Source organism: Platichthys flesus, chromosome 16 (assembly GCF_949316205.1).
Source record: "Platichthys flesus chromosome 16, fPlaFle2.1, whole genome shotgun sequence".
Taxonomy (NCBI): Eukaryota; Metazoa; Chordata; class Actinopteri; order Pleuronectiformes; family Pleuronectidae; genus Platichthys; species Platichthys flesus.
In genome coordinates this window covers 4,939,780-4,951,414 of record NC_084960.1, presented here as the reverse complement: position 1 = coordinate 4,951,414, position 11,635 = coordinate 4,939,780, and the positions used below count along the sequence as shown (strand labels likewise).

The 11,635-nt window shown below is 42.9% G+C and overlaps 1 protein-coding gene, 1 long non-coding RNA gene and 2 other non-coding genes across 7 annotated transcripts; 1 reads left to right on the top strand and 3 right to left on the bottom strand.

The window, feature by feature from the left end:
* Positions 1 to 477: 477 nt before the first annotated feature.
* Positions 478 to 9,318, top strand: LOC133971118 (fas-binding factor 1 homolog). 3 transcript variants are annotated; one of them, XM_062408347.1, is made up of 28 exons: positions 478 to 897; positions 1,029 to 1,059; positions 1,399 to 1,446; positions 1,543 to 1,588; positions 1,683 to 1,752; positions 1,953 to 2,148; positions 2,418 to 2,561; positions 2,667 to 2,790; positions 3,049 to 3,203; positions 3,286 to 3,379; positions 3,499 to 3,936; positions 4,031 to 4,096; positions 4,187 to 4,233; positions 5,148 to 5,200; positions 5,274 to 5,321; positions 5,423 to 5,554; positions 5,658 to 5,758; positions 5,877 to 6,083; positions 6,352 to 6,459; positions 6,619 to 6,758; positions 6,875 to 6,993; positions 7,116 to 7,238; positions 7,322 to 7,498; positions 7,634 to 7,810; positions 7,896 to 8,033; positions 8,103 to 8,199; positions 8,287 to 8,405; positions 9,128 to 9,318. In XM_062408347.1, exons 1-28 carry the CDS (start codon positions 895 to 897, stop codon positions 9,227 to 9,229), a joined length of 3,303 nt encoding a protein of 1,100 aa, XP_062264331.1. In that variant the 5' UTR covers positions 478 to 894; the 3' UTR covers positions 9,230 to 9,318. The 3 variants fall into 3 exon arrangements, with proteins under 3 accessions (XP_062264331.1, XP_062264332.1, XP_062264330.1); XM_062408348.1 differs by having other exon boundaries at positions 2,664 to 2,790; positions 5,151 to 5,200; XM_062408346.1 differs by having other exon boundaries at positions 2,664 to 2,790.
* Positions 9,276 to 11,628, bottom strand: LOC133971120 (uncharacterized). 2 transcript variants are annotated; one of them, XR_009924357.1, is made up of 6 exons: positions 11,614 to 11,628; positions 10,381 to 10,535; positions 10,051 to 10,126; positions 9,814 to 9,877; positions 9,561 to 9,622; positions 9,276 to 9,381 (listed from the first exon to the last, which is right to left on the bottom strand). It is a non-coding gene; the product is annotated as an uncharacterized LOC133971120 (long non-coding RNA). The 2 variants fall into 2 exon arrangements; XR_009924356.1 differs by lacking the exon at positions 11,614 to 11,628 and adding an exon at positions 11,550 to 11,564.
* On the bottom strand, positions 9,457 to 9,527 carry LOC133971649 (small nucleolar RNA R38). The gene has a single exon (XR_009924399.1). It is a non-coding gene; the product is annotated as a small nucleolar RNA R38 (small nucleolar RNA).
* LOC133971650 (small nucleolar RNA SNORD49) lies at positions 9,702 to 9,775 on the bottom strand. Its single transcript, XR_009924400.1, has one exon. It is a non-coding gene; the product is annotated as a small nucleolar RNA SNORD49 (small nucleolar RNA).
* Positions 11,629 to 11,635: the final 7 nt, after the last annotated feature.

Sequence of the window (11,635 nt, the reverse complement as noted above, 5' to 3'; positions counted from 1 at the left end):
CATGGCCCGCAGAGGATCAATTATTCAGCTCCTCACATTTGTTGATACTGATTTGCTTTCACAAATCCTCTGAGCTCTGACGCCACCTGGTGGTGAACCGGTTTGGTACGCTGGGAATAAATATGTCAGAGGTTGTGGGAATCTCTTTTATCGTGTTAGCACATCCAAAACAAACGGAAGCTTTTGCATTTACTTAAAAATTAAAACTAGCTCGGTTTTTATTTTAATTAACAACTTAATTATCGTTGGGTTTGTTGATTCTTAAAAAAAGCAGATTTTTGCCTTTTTAAGTAAATTATAAGTTTTCTGAACTAACAAGATAATTAAGTTGTTAATTTAGAAAGAACAGAGCAGATGTGTTTAGGAAAAACTGTGTTTCCATAAATCGTTGTTCAAGAAACAAGATAATTAACGATATTGAGGCTACGCTTAAGGAAAAACTACTATACCCAGAATGCACTGCGACGTGTAAACAGGAAGTGTGTACTTTAGTCGTATCGCTGCAGTAAATCTCTCTGTTTACCAGCTGGTTACTATTTATTTTTATATTTTACTGTATTTAAATCTCATGGTGCGGAACGTGTGTTTGAAGAATAGATTAGCTTAGGTGTGCTACATGGCTAACGTGCAGCCTGAAACGTACGTGGTGCATTAATCCCTTATTAACTCTTAAGTTAGCTGGAGCACGCTCAACTAACGTTAAAAACCAATCGTGTTACCGTGTAAAGCGATAGTAATTGTCGTCATAATAACGAAGCACAGTTGTGTATCGTATCTTTGACATGAGCCGCAGCAGCCGGGTGGTTTCCCATGGAGACAGGAGACGCCTGATCAGATTTAGCTAGCGTTAGCCAGCTAGCTAGCTCCTCGCACGTTTACCAGCAGAGATTGAACATGGTGAGTCAAACTGGTTTTGAGTTCCCAACCACTCGTTGTTGTGTGTTTGTTGTTTGCTTTGGCTCCAGGGCCAGGGTTGATCCATTGCACATCTAAACAATAACATAACTGTAATTCACTGTCATTTGCAGGCTGCAAAGCAGAGGGACAAACTATCCAAAAGTAAGTTCCTCCAACTTCTCTTAATGTATTAATATAGTATACACATATAATACAATGCATGTGTTATTATTATTTTAACTCTGCACAAACTCGTTAAACAAGCTGTAGATGACACCTTTTGCTCAGAGGATCCCTCAAGCAGGATGTAAACAGAAGTAGATCAACATTATTACATTTAACTACCAAGAACTACGTAATAGCAATGCTACAAAGTACTTGTAGCAAATAAAAACACTGCAGTGCTATTAGAAGTATAAGCAAAATGTAACAATAATAGGATTCAGAACTGTAAACATTTGTTGAAGTGTACACCCCCCCCCCCCCCTTGTTTTTCCCCAGGTTTATTTGAGGATGACGATCTGCTGGACAGCTTATTTGAGGACAAAAGTACGTGAGCTTGCTTCTTCAGTTTAAACCAAACAGATTGTCATAATGACGTTATCATGTGAAAGCTCCACTGGTTATAATATTGTCTCCTAACAGAACCCTCTGTAAGGGGGAGAGCAGCTCGCGGTGGACCCCTGACTCGGTAAGTTGGAGTCACAAAATATTTTTAATACCGGTTCTTAATGTTTACTCCTTTTTCCTTACAAGTTCCGTTTATTTTGTTTTATTTTTTCCAGCTCCTCTGCCACTGAGAACATCTTCAGTATGCTGGCAGAGGAGGTAAAGAAGGATGTTGGAGACACTGAGGTAACCAGTTCAGTTTTATTTTATCTGTGTAGAGCTAAATCACAGCACACGTTATCTCACTGTACTTTACTTAGTAAGGTCAAGACTTAATTAGAGTTTCCACGATGAGTTAACACTTGTCAACATTGGGTCCACTTCATATAAACTATAGAGACAGCACAGGTCACAGGTCTGATTCTGTCCTGTCTTTCCTCACACAGGACCTGGATGATATGGACGCTGAACTTTTTGCATCAATAAAGAAGCCCAGTTCAGCTCCTGCTCAGACAAAAGCGTTTGGTACTAAGGTGCCAAAGAACGACTCCACTGCATTAGAACACTCAGATGAACCCGTGAAAAAGCCAAACTCTGCGCCTGCTGCATCGACTCGGGACTACAGGAAGTTCAGCTTCTCTGGTGAGTGACCTTCTGTGTCCCATTCAGAGGACTCGTATACTGCTACTGCTGCATGAGTTCAGACTGTGGTGATGATGAAGATCTTGGTCAGACTCCCTACAATGAAGATAGAAGATACATGTTTTAAGCCTTTAAGTTGTAGTTGAGTTTTATCCGTGGATCAGTATAGATATGTATGAACTCACTGTCATTTACTAATGGGTCTTTCTGAAATGATTATGTCCATAAACACATGAATAGATCAATAAAGAGTTTGATTTCCTTTGCAGAGGATGATGACCCCCTGGCCGACCTGCTTGATGACTTGCTTCCAGATGAAACCAAGCCCGAAGCCAAAGCCAGCGTGCAGCCGCCCAAATCTGAGCAGTCACTGCAATCTCCTTTAGCATCTCCCAACTTTAAGAATAGAACATGTGAGCCTCACTGTTTCTAAATCTTTTTGCTTTTTTATTTTTATGGCTTACCATCAAACACTGACTATGTGTGCGTTTTAATTCTTTGTTCATCAACTAAAGCAGCAAAGACACCAGCTAATGCCACATCAGATGATGATAAGGACGACCTGATGGATGCACTTGGGTTTGACAGCGATCAAAACAATCCCAGGAAGAAAGAGACATCGCTTTGGCCCAACAAGGAAAGGTGACAAATCTGTTTTAACTTTTACAATCTCACTCTTTTTGTTGTCTTTATTTTTAGTGTTCAAACAATGAATAATTACTGCCTCAGTGCTTTGGGATTGCATCTAGAAACAAACTTTGCCCAGTGATGATCTTTGTCTGTCTCATATGATTTGCTTTTTCCAAAACATCTTGTTTTTGACTTGCTGCTGTACATTGCATCATAACATACATTATGCATTACGCCCCCCCCCCCCTTTTCCTCCGTGTTTAATCTCAGGAGTGAGCCCCCCCAGAGAGCTCGCACTCGACTGGACGAGATCCTGGAGAGTTTGCCTTCACCTCGTCTTCTGGAGCGACCGCCCACAGGTGAGAGGAAGGAGCAGCCTGTGTCCCGAGAGAGGCAGCAGCAGGAGAAGACCACCGGTGCCGAAGGTAACAGAGCTCCATGAGCTGTGAGCAAGGACAATTTAAAAAGATAGAAATAATTAAACTCGATTTTGCTCGCATTTTTCAGAACAGCGTTTAGATGAGGATCTGACATTTGGGTCCTATCAGCCCACTTTGGGATCCGTGCCTGAAGGACGTCAGTCCCGCAGACCGTCAGTCAGGTGTGTGTTCTTTGTGTGTCGTCATATCTTGGTTCTCCAGTTGGCTGTTTGCCTGCTAAGGACACTCACATAATATGTACACGGTAGGACTGTATTCATCTATTTCTTTGTACAATCAGATTTTCCACAGAGGATGTCAGTGTTTCTACCACAGACAAGAAACCCAAACCCACCACCCCCACCTCAGCTCTTCACCGCAACTCAGCCGATTGGTTAGGCCTCACGACAAAAGACGATAACACATTTCTAGAGGAAGAGACTAAGACTTCCACAGGGTCTCCAAATGCTCCTTCCTCTCCCTTACTGGAGAGAAAACCCTCCCTGACTGGTGGTCAGGCCACATCTACTGCAAGAAAGGCAGTGGAGAGCCCAGCCCCAGCGAAACAAACCAAGCCCGAGTTTTCCACAACCCAGAAGAAAGAAGAGGAGGACGACTGGTTAGCAGGAGTTCTGAGCAGGAGGAAGACTGTGTCAGCTTCCAACCCAGAGTCAAAAAAGTCTAAGCAGGAAGATTCTTCTGATGAGGGAGAAGAATTTGATCTGGAGTCATTTGTTAGGTACTGTGGAAACCATACACTACAATACAATATGATAAAATACAGTCCAGAGGCAGAAGAAAGTTGTTTCTCACTTCTTAATAATTGGTTTCAGTAAACCAGTCACTTCACGGGCTCCCAGGGGCAGAGAGGATAACGTTGCATCTGTCAAAGAAACTAGGTAATTTATTGTGTAAATCCATTTAATCCACACACGTGACTAGATCGCTATTTTCTTCTTCATTCTAACATTTTTCTTGCACCCCCCCAGCCCTGCTGCCCCCACCACCCCTGTCAGAGAGGAGACGGCCGAGCAAGGTATTCAGACAGTTGCACAGCCATTCGCCCAAAGAAGCACATTGCAGTTACATATTTTTTAAAGTTTGCTAATTAACCACATTTTTCAAAGCCATGCCCCCCTCCCACCCAGAAAAATCTGCACATTTACAGATGTAACCTTCCTCACTTTGACATTGTTCATTTGTAATTTTCACAAACTTAGCCTATGCGAAAAATGTAAGATATACTAAATCATGCTACAGCACTTAAAATACCCATATCCAAAACCAGGCCTGTGTCATGCTTATCGTCTGTGTGAGTCCTTTACCCCTCCTCTCATACACGCTCTCGGACACCAATCATACTCACCCCTCACATCCAGTTATACTCCCACTGCCAGGTCAACCATTTTAACGTCCTCCTCGTCAAAGTAGGCTTTGGACAAACTCTTAGTTTATCTCATCCCTCAGAATACCCTCCTCAGCTGACTGGTCCTATGTCAGTCTCTGCTTCTAGCATTAGCCGGCCCCATCCCAGCAAGGGACCCAGGCTGCGAAAAAGTCCTAACAAGGCTTTGGATGAATTCCTGCAACAGCTGCCATTGCCTAATCCTATATATACCACACTGCCTGGCACAAATGAGTGTAGGTCATTTTAAGGGCATTTTTTAATTCAGAATCACAATCACAATCAGAATTCAATTATTGCCACGTATATTTGTATACATACAAATAAAAAAACAATATATACAGTAAGACACTATATACAGTAAGAAGCAATAAGTAATGGAGATAAATTATGTGTGGGGGAGGGGGGAGGCAGAGTTAGTGTGATGCGGGGGGCTTCATTTAATTTCAGGGATGTAGTTTCAGATACAGAAGCATGTTTTACTCTTTCTTTAACAACATATTTGAATTTGTGTGATTATAACGTATGTTTCTTTTTATCAACAGCAGTTCCACAACAAAACAAAATGCCAAACACATCAACTACTGTCCAGCAACAGGTATTCATGATTTTTTATAGCAAGGTTGTCGTGACTGGGGACTTTTATAATTCCTCCTGTATCTTGTGTGTAGGTGACATTTTCAGCAGACAATCTGCAGCAGATTCTCCAACAACAACAGGCAAGGAACTCCTAAAGTCCTTACGTATCTCCACGATTTATTCAATATGACAACACGCTCATCACCTCTTTGTTCTTGACTCTCTTACTCTCCTCCCTCAGATGATGCAGTCTCAGTTGCTGAGTTTCGGGGGGGTCGTGGATGCAGGGGTGCAGCAGAGACTCGTAGACAAAGAGCATCAACCTGGAGGTTTTTCAGCTCTGCAGGTTCGCATCATCCAGCTGGAGGGACAGGTATGTGAATGCTCATGTGTTGATGGGGCAGACATGGCTAATGTATTGTTGCTGTATGAGTAATAATACTCCAGGGCTAAAACTTTCACTTTTCATTGTCCAGGTGAAGACCCTGCAGCTGGAGCGAGACCAGAGCAAAATGACGCTAGAGAGTGTGCAGCAACAGCATAACCAGGATATGGAGCTCATGGAGAACACACACAAGTACTGTATTCCTAACCACACACACACACACATATTATGTATAGATCCCTGCACTTAGAGTGGTCAATTTCTGTCTTTATGCTCAATTTAAACTGGAAATGTCCCTTTGCTCATCCAGGGCTCGGGTGAAGCTCCTGGAGGAATCAGCTGTCCAGAGGGAGATGCGAGCGCGGCAGGACTATGAAGACCTAATGGAACGCCTGGCCACAGTAACACGATCCGCTGAGCAGGAACGCTCAGAGCTGCAGGCCCTGTACCAGCGCAAACTGGCCCAGGCCCAGCAGGAGAGAGACCGCGAGGTGGAGAGACTCCGAGACCTCCAGAGGTAAACGCAGGTCACCTTTTAAAAAGCATTAGCAGTTGGAAAAAATTCTGTACTGGATTATGACAATTATTTAACCATTAACAGCACATCTTTTGACTAAAGGTCACAATTAAAGTAATCAATATTCAAAAGAATAAAAGATGGAAGATGGAAATTTCAGTTTAATGTTTATGAACATCGAAGGTCTCTTGATTTAAGAGGCAGACTCACTGAAATTACCCACAATCCCCTCAAATCTGTCCCATCTTTGTCCCATGTTGCCATCAAGGAAATCTGTCTCTGAGATGAAGAAAGACCACGAGGACCAGGTGCAGAGACTGAAGAGGTTGAAAGATGAGGAGATTGATGCGGTCACAAGTGCAACATCTCAGACCAGGTAGGTCAAAGGTCAATAGGGCTTTTCTTTTATATGTTCTAGTGTAGAATGAGCAAACTACTGCTGAATGTTCTAATTCTACGTCTTAACAATGAGCCTGGAATTATTCTCATCATTTGTATGACTCTCTACCTTTCTGTTTGCGCTGCCTTTGTCCAGGTCTCTCACAGTGGTGATCGAGCAGATGGAGCAGTTCTCCTCTCGGCTGGGAGAGCTTTCATCTCGGGTGGAGAGCACACATGAACACACGGCGCATGGCCTGGAGCAGGGGGAACGGCACAGAGACGAGCAGCGTCGAAGTACCTGACACACACACACACACATTGTTTAAATGGGTCAAGACACAAGTTGTCTTAGGGCAAAGTTGTATCAAATCAGAAGTGGGTTGAGGTCATTCTCTAAATGTACTCTCCAGTTATGCAGGACCGGTTGGCTCAGCAGCAGAAAGCCATGGCAGACGAGAGAACTTATCTGAAGGAAATCATTTCCCGGATGGACACTCAGCTAAATGAGCAGCAGAGACAGCTGGAGAAGGTCGGGATAAAGAAACATCTTTTAAAAGATAATATTTAATATTAAGTGCATTCATGATAACAGCTGAAACCTGAACTGTTGCTTTTCACCTGAAAAACTGTATTTTTCTGTGTGTGTCTTAGGAACGCTGGAAGGTGACAGGAGAGCAGGCCAAGGTAGAGTCTACACAAAGAGGGCTAGAAGAAGAGCGGCGCTCCCTTACCATGCAGATGAACATGGAGAGAGAGGAGCTGGAAAGAGCCAAGGTGAGCCTGACATCCACAACAGTGAAGAATCGATAGAGAGCTCCATCTTATTCTTCACCTCACCACGTCGCTCTCTCCAACAGAGCGCATTACTGGAGGAGCAAAAGTCAGTGATGCAGCACTGTGCCGAGGAGAGGAGGAAGCTGGCAGCTGAGTGGACCCACTTCCACGCCCATGAGAAGCAGAGGCACGACAGGGCTGAGCGAGAGGTCGGCAGCCTCTTGGAGAAGAGAGAGGATTCCATCCTCGGCCTGGCACAGGTGAGCTTCACAGGGGGGGAAAAGAGGAATGACTGTTTCTTTATTATACCAAAAGGATAATAATTCATAAACCACTCAACTCATTTCTAGAATGCACAGGACCCCAAAGTGCCAAAACATGTTTTTCTGTTGCAGGAACAAGCCAACCTGAAGCTCCTGACTGCAGACGTGAGACAGAAGGAGATGGCCGTGGCACAGGAGAGAGAAACTTTGGAAAGACTAAGAGAAGAACTCGACAGAGAGAAAGACAAAATATGCAGCACAGGCCTGAGACTCCAATCACGAGCCCAGGAGGTGGAGGCCTTCAGCAAAGTAAATTCACACCACACACACACCTCTATAAGTAGTGGAGTAAACATGTCTTATTTGACTTTTGACCACATTGTGTTGTTCGCAGCTTGCTGCAGAACGGTATGAGGAAGGAGAACGAGCGCTGCAGGAGGCTCAACGTGTGGAAGCCGAGCACGGTGCGAGGCTCGGATATATCCAAACCCAAACAGAGCGGCTGAGGAAGCAAGAACAACGAATCCTTCAGGTTTGTGTCAGTGAACGGCAAGGACATGTACAGAAACTGCAGGTTAGAATCTAAATGTTTTTGTTGCAGGAGAGGATGAGATTAAATCTGGTTCAGAAGAAGATAGAGAGACAAGGGGAGGAGCCTCACGTCACTTCACTACAGCCGATTCCACCCATTTTACCAGGTAGCTTCACATCGTTCATCAGAAACAGTCTCTGTATGCTGTCAGTGAGTGGGGACAATATAACAAGCTTTTGTGTTTTATCCATAGAATCATTGATGCCAAACCCAGAGCTATCGTCAACCCTGAGCACCCCCCCTCCTATTTCCAATACTCAGCCCATGATGCTTCAGGCCAGTCTGGCTCTGTGGAAGTACACAGCAGAAAAGGTATAGAGCTTACACAATTATTTTTGAATGTTCTCCTCTGTAACATTACTGAAATGTTGAGAAAAAATCCATTATTAAAAATATATATATATTATATAAAATCCATTATCTGGCCAGAACTCCTTCCATCCTTTGTGTCAGGGGAATACAAGTTATATGAGGGGGATAGAAACCTGCTGCAGGGGTAACAACAGTGATGGAAACACTCATTTTGAGTAACAGGACCTTTTTGGAAAAGTGGCTGGAATAAGGAATATCTAATTTGATGGAGTGACAACTATAATCTCTTTTACCAAGACGAAGAATACTAATATTACAATTACCATCTAGACAATGATGGTAATGATGGTACAACAGTTTCTGCTGTATTCTGACACTTTCATAAATGAGGCCATTCTCGGTCTGAGGTATAAACCTACGCAGAAAGAATTTCGGTAATAAGTTTTAGAAAACTTTTAACACTTTCAGCTGAAAAGAAAATGTTTAAAATAGTGAGGATGAATAGGGGAGAATTAGGAAGTGATCCGTAAAAACGTATGATAAACCCTGATACTTTTATGCAAGATTTAAAGTATTGAAAGCTACAGCTTATACAAATGTGTAATCACATCAGTTTACACAAGGAGGTTAATCTACAAGGTTTTATTGTGACAATTACAAAAAAAAAAAAAAAACATTTTGAATGTCTATCCAAGATTCTTCCTTTTATGTTCTGTCCACAGGACAGAGCATACCTCCATGAGGAGAACCTCTTTCTAGAGAATTTGAAGAAGAACAGATCCATCAACTCAGATTGGACGATGTGTACTGGGCACCTCCAATAGGATCATTGTTACTCGTAATTTTGTTTAAAGGACCACGACACTTGAATTTTATACATTTTAGTTTTTATTAAACATGTTTTTTAAAACAATTTCATGCATCTTGTCTTTTCTTGTGCGACTTCGGACTCAGTCCAACTCAGCTCCTCTACCACCTGGAGAATTGAAAAAAAATTCAAGAATTACAATTTTGACAAACACTGTAAATAATTTACATTGTGCATCTCAAGTCAAGCCTCAGATTACCATGAATCAACACTTTAATTTCAGACAGGGATAACTTGTATCATCAGTGGCTTGACTTTCACAATGTGGCGCTTCTAGTAATAGTTACCTGGTTCATGTCATCTTAGGACCCCGCTCGTCCTCACGTGGACTTCGTTCCTACCGTTACATCTGTATGGTGAAAAGAAACATCTGGATTATTAAATGCTCTGATCACAAAGAATACATTAACATAGAGTTCGGTAAAATGTCTCAGAACAGCTTTGTCCATCGTCAGTTATCGCATCAGACGGCACTTCCTATGCAGCAAGTTTCCTCATAGAACCAGTTTCAACTTGGATCAACCATGAATCAGTACCAACCTTATCCACGTGCTTCCTCCTGCAGGCACTGAACACAGCGTGGGGCGACACGAGGGCCTCGAACCTGCAAACATCACACTTCATTAGTGCTCATTCATTGGCAGCACAGGCCTTTACTGATCAGTCCGCAGCAGATCAGATACCATTAGTGTCAACACGTTTTCAGACAGGGATAACAAACTCATCACGTGCACTGCAGAGTGGGAAACAGAGGCCATCGCGTCACATCAGCTTTACCTTGAATCCAGATGACCCGTGGAGGCCTCCGTCAGGCAGGAAGATATGAGATTTGATTCCACATCGTCCAAAGCTGCTGTAAAAGATCAGAACACGTGAGTAACTACAACATGCAATATTTAACATTTTAGTCACATTCATATTAGGGATACATGATTAAATAAATAGTCTCTAGATTGATTCAAACTCTATAAGTAAAGTTGTAGTTTCCGCCCAGCATGCTCCTCTTCCCTTGCACGTGCTCGCCTGGCTATGGGAAGCTAACAGCTAGCAGCTACTAGCATAGATCCCTCACACTCACATTTCATCCAACCAGTATTGAGTCCTTACCTGATCAGGGTGGATCGTGTTCAGTGAAGTTCCCACTGACGCTGGAGTTCATCATAAAGTATAAAGAACACATGATGACGCCTCAGGAGGTTCAGAGTCAACTCCTCAATGAGCCGGGCAGGAACAAGAAGACCGGGACTCTCGCGTGAACACGACTATATAGGGAGGACACGTCACAGACCACGTGGTTTGTAAGTGGGTGGGGTCAGAGTTATGTATTTTTCATATACAAACCAAATATCTTTTTTTTCATATATTGAAAATATTAAACAAAACCAGCAGCGGCAAAAGTTTCAGACTTTCATTTTGCAGATGTCTTTAGTTCAGTCATGCATCCGGTGATATGGGGCTTTACTTTTAAATATGTACATCTGTGAATGAAGTGCTTATATAACACAGTTAGTTTATTTAATTAAAACAATAAAGGTTATTATCCCTCATAAGTTCTCCAGCTTTAACCAGCTTCATATTCAGAGGTGGTGTCCTTACATTTCTGGACTGGAACCAAAGTTCTTCACTCTGTCAGAAAACATGTTCCACAGACTCAATGTTTCCTCTCACAGAAAGTTCATGAGTTCTCATTCCAATTAAATATTTTATGTAGGAAATTCTGGGTTGGATGAATTTCCTTATGTAAGATCAGATAAGAACATATTTTCTTTTCAGCTGATAGTCTCGTGATGATGAGATATTTCTAACCTTCGACTGAGAGTGGCCTCATATCTGAAACCGTATCAGAGTCCAGAATATATTGTTGTATGTTTGTCATGATGGTAATTTAAATAGTAATATTCTTTGACTGGGTATTTATCCTGTTACTCAAAATGAATCTGTTCCATCACCGTGGTTTCCCCTGCAGCAGGTCTCTACCCCCCTCATATAACTTATATCCTCCTGACACAAAACATGGAAGGAGTTCTGACCACATAATAGATTTAGATAGCTTAAATATAGTTTCTTGTGATGTTGGAGATGAACTTGTTTCAGAGGAGGAGGAGAGCAAAGTGTCTCCTGGATGGAGGAGAGGACAACAGGCTGATCTCTCCTCCATCACTGCCATTCCCTTTTCACTCACTAGGGAGAGACTGTGAACTAGGAAAGAACTGGGAACACACACACACACACTCACACGCACGCACACGCACGCACACGCACACACACGCACACACACACACAGCAGGGTCCCACCACAGGCTGTGTCGGATCGGAGTCTCATCACCGCTATCCACTCACCGGCCTGCGGGACGCGTCGCAC

Coding starts and splice junctions, on each gene's coding strand:
- LOC133971118 (XM_062408346.1), top strand. Junction 6,084..6,351: donor AGACTCCGAGACCTCCAGAG/GTAAACGCAGGT, acceptor GTTGCCATCAAG/GAAATCTGTCTCTGAGATGA. Junction 8,034..8,102: donor AAGAACAACGAATCCTTCAG/GTTTGTGTCAGT, acceptor TTTTTGTTGCAG/GAGAGGATGAGATTAAATCT.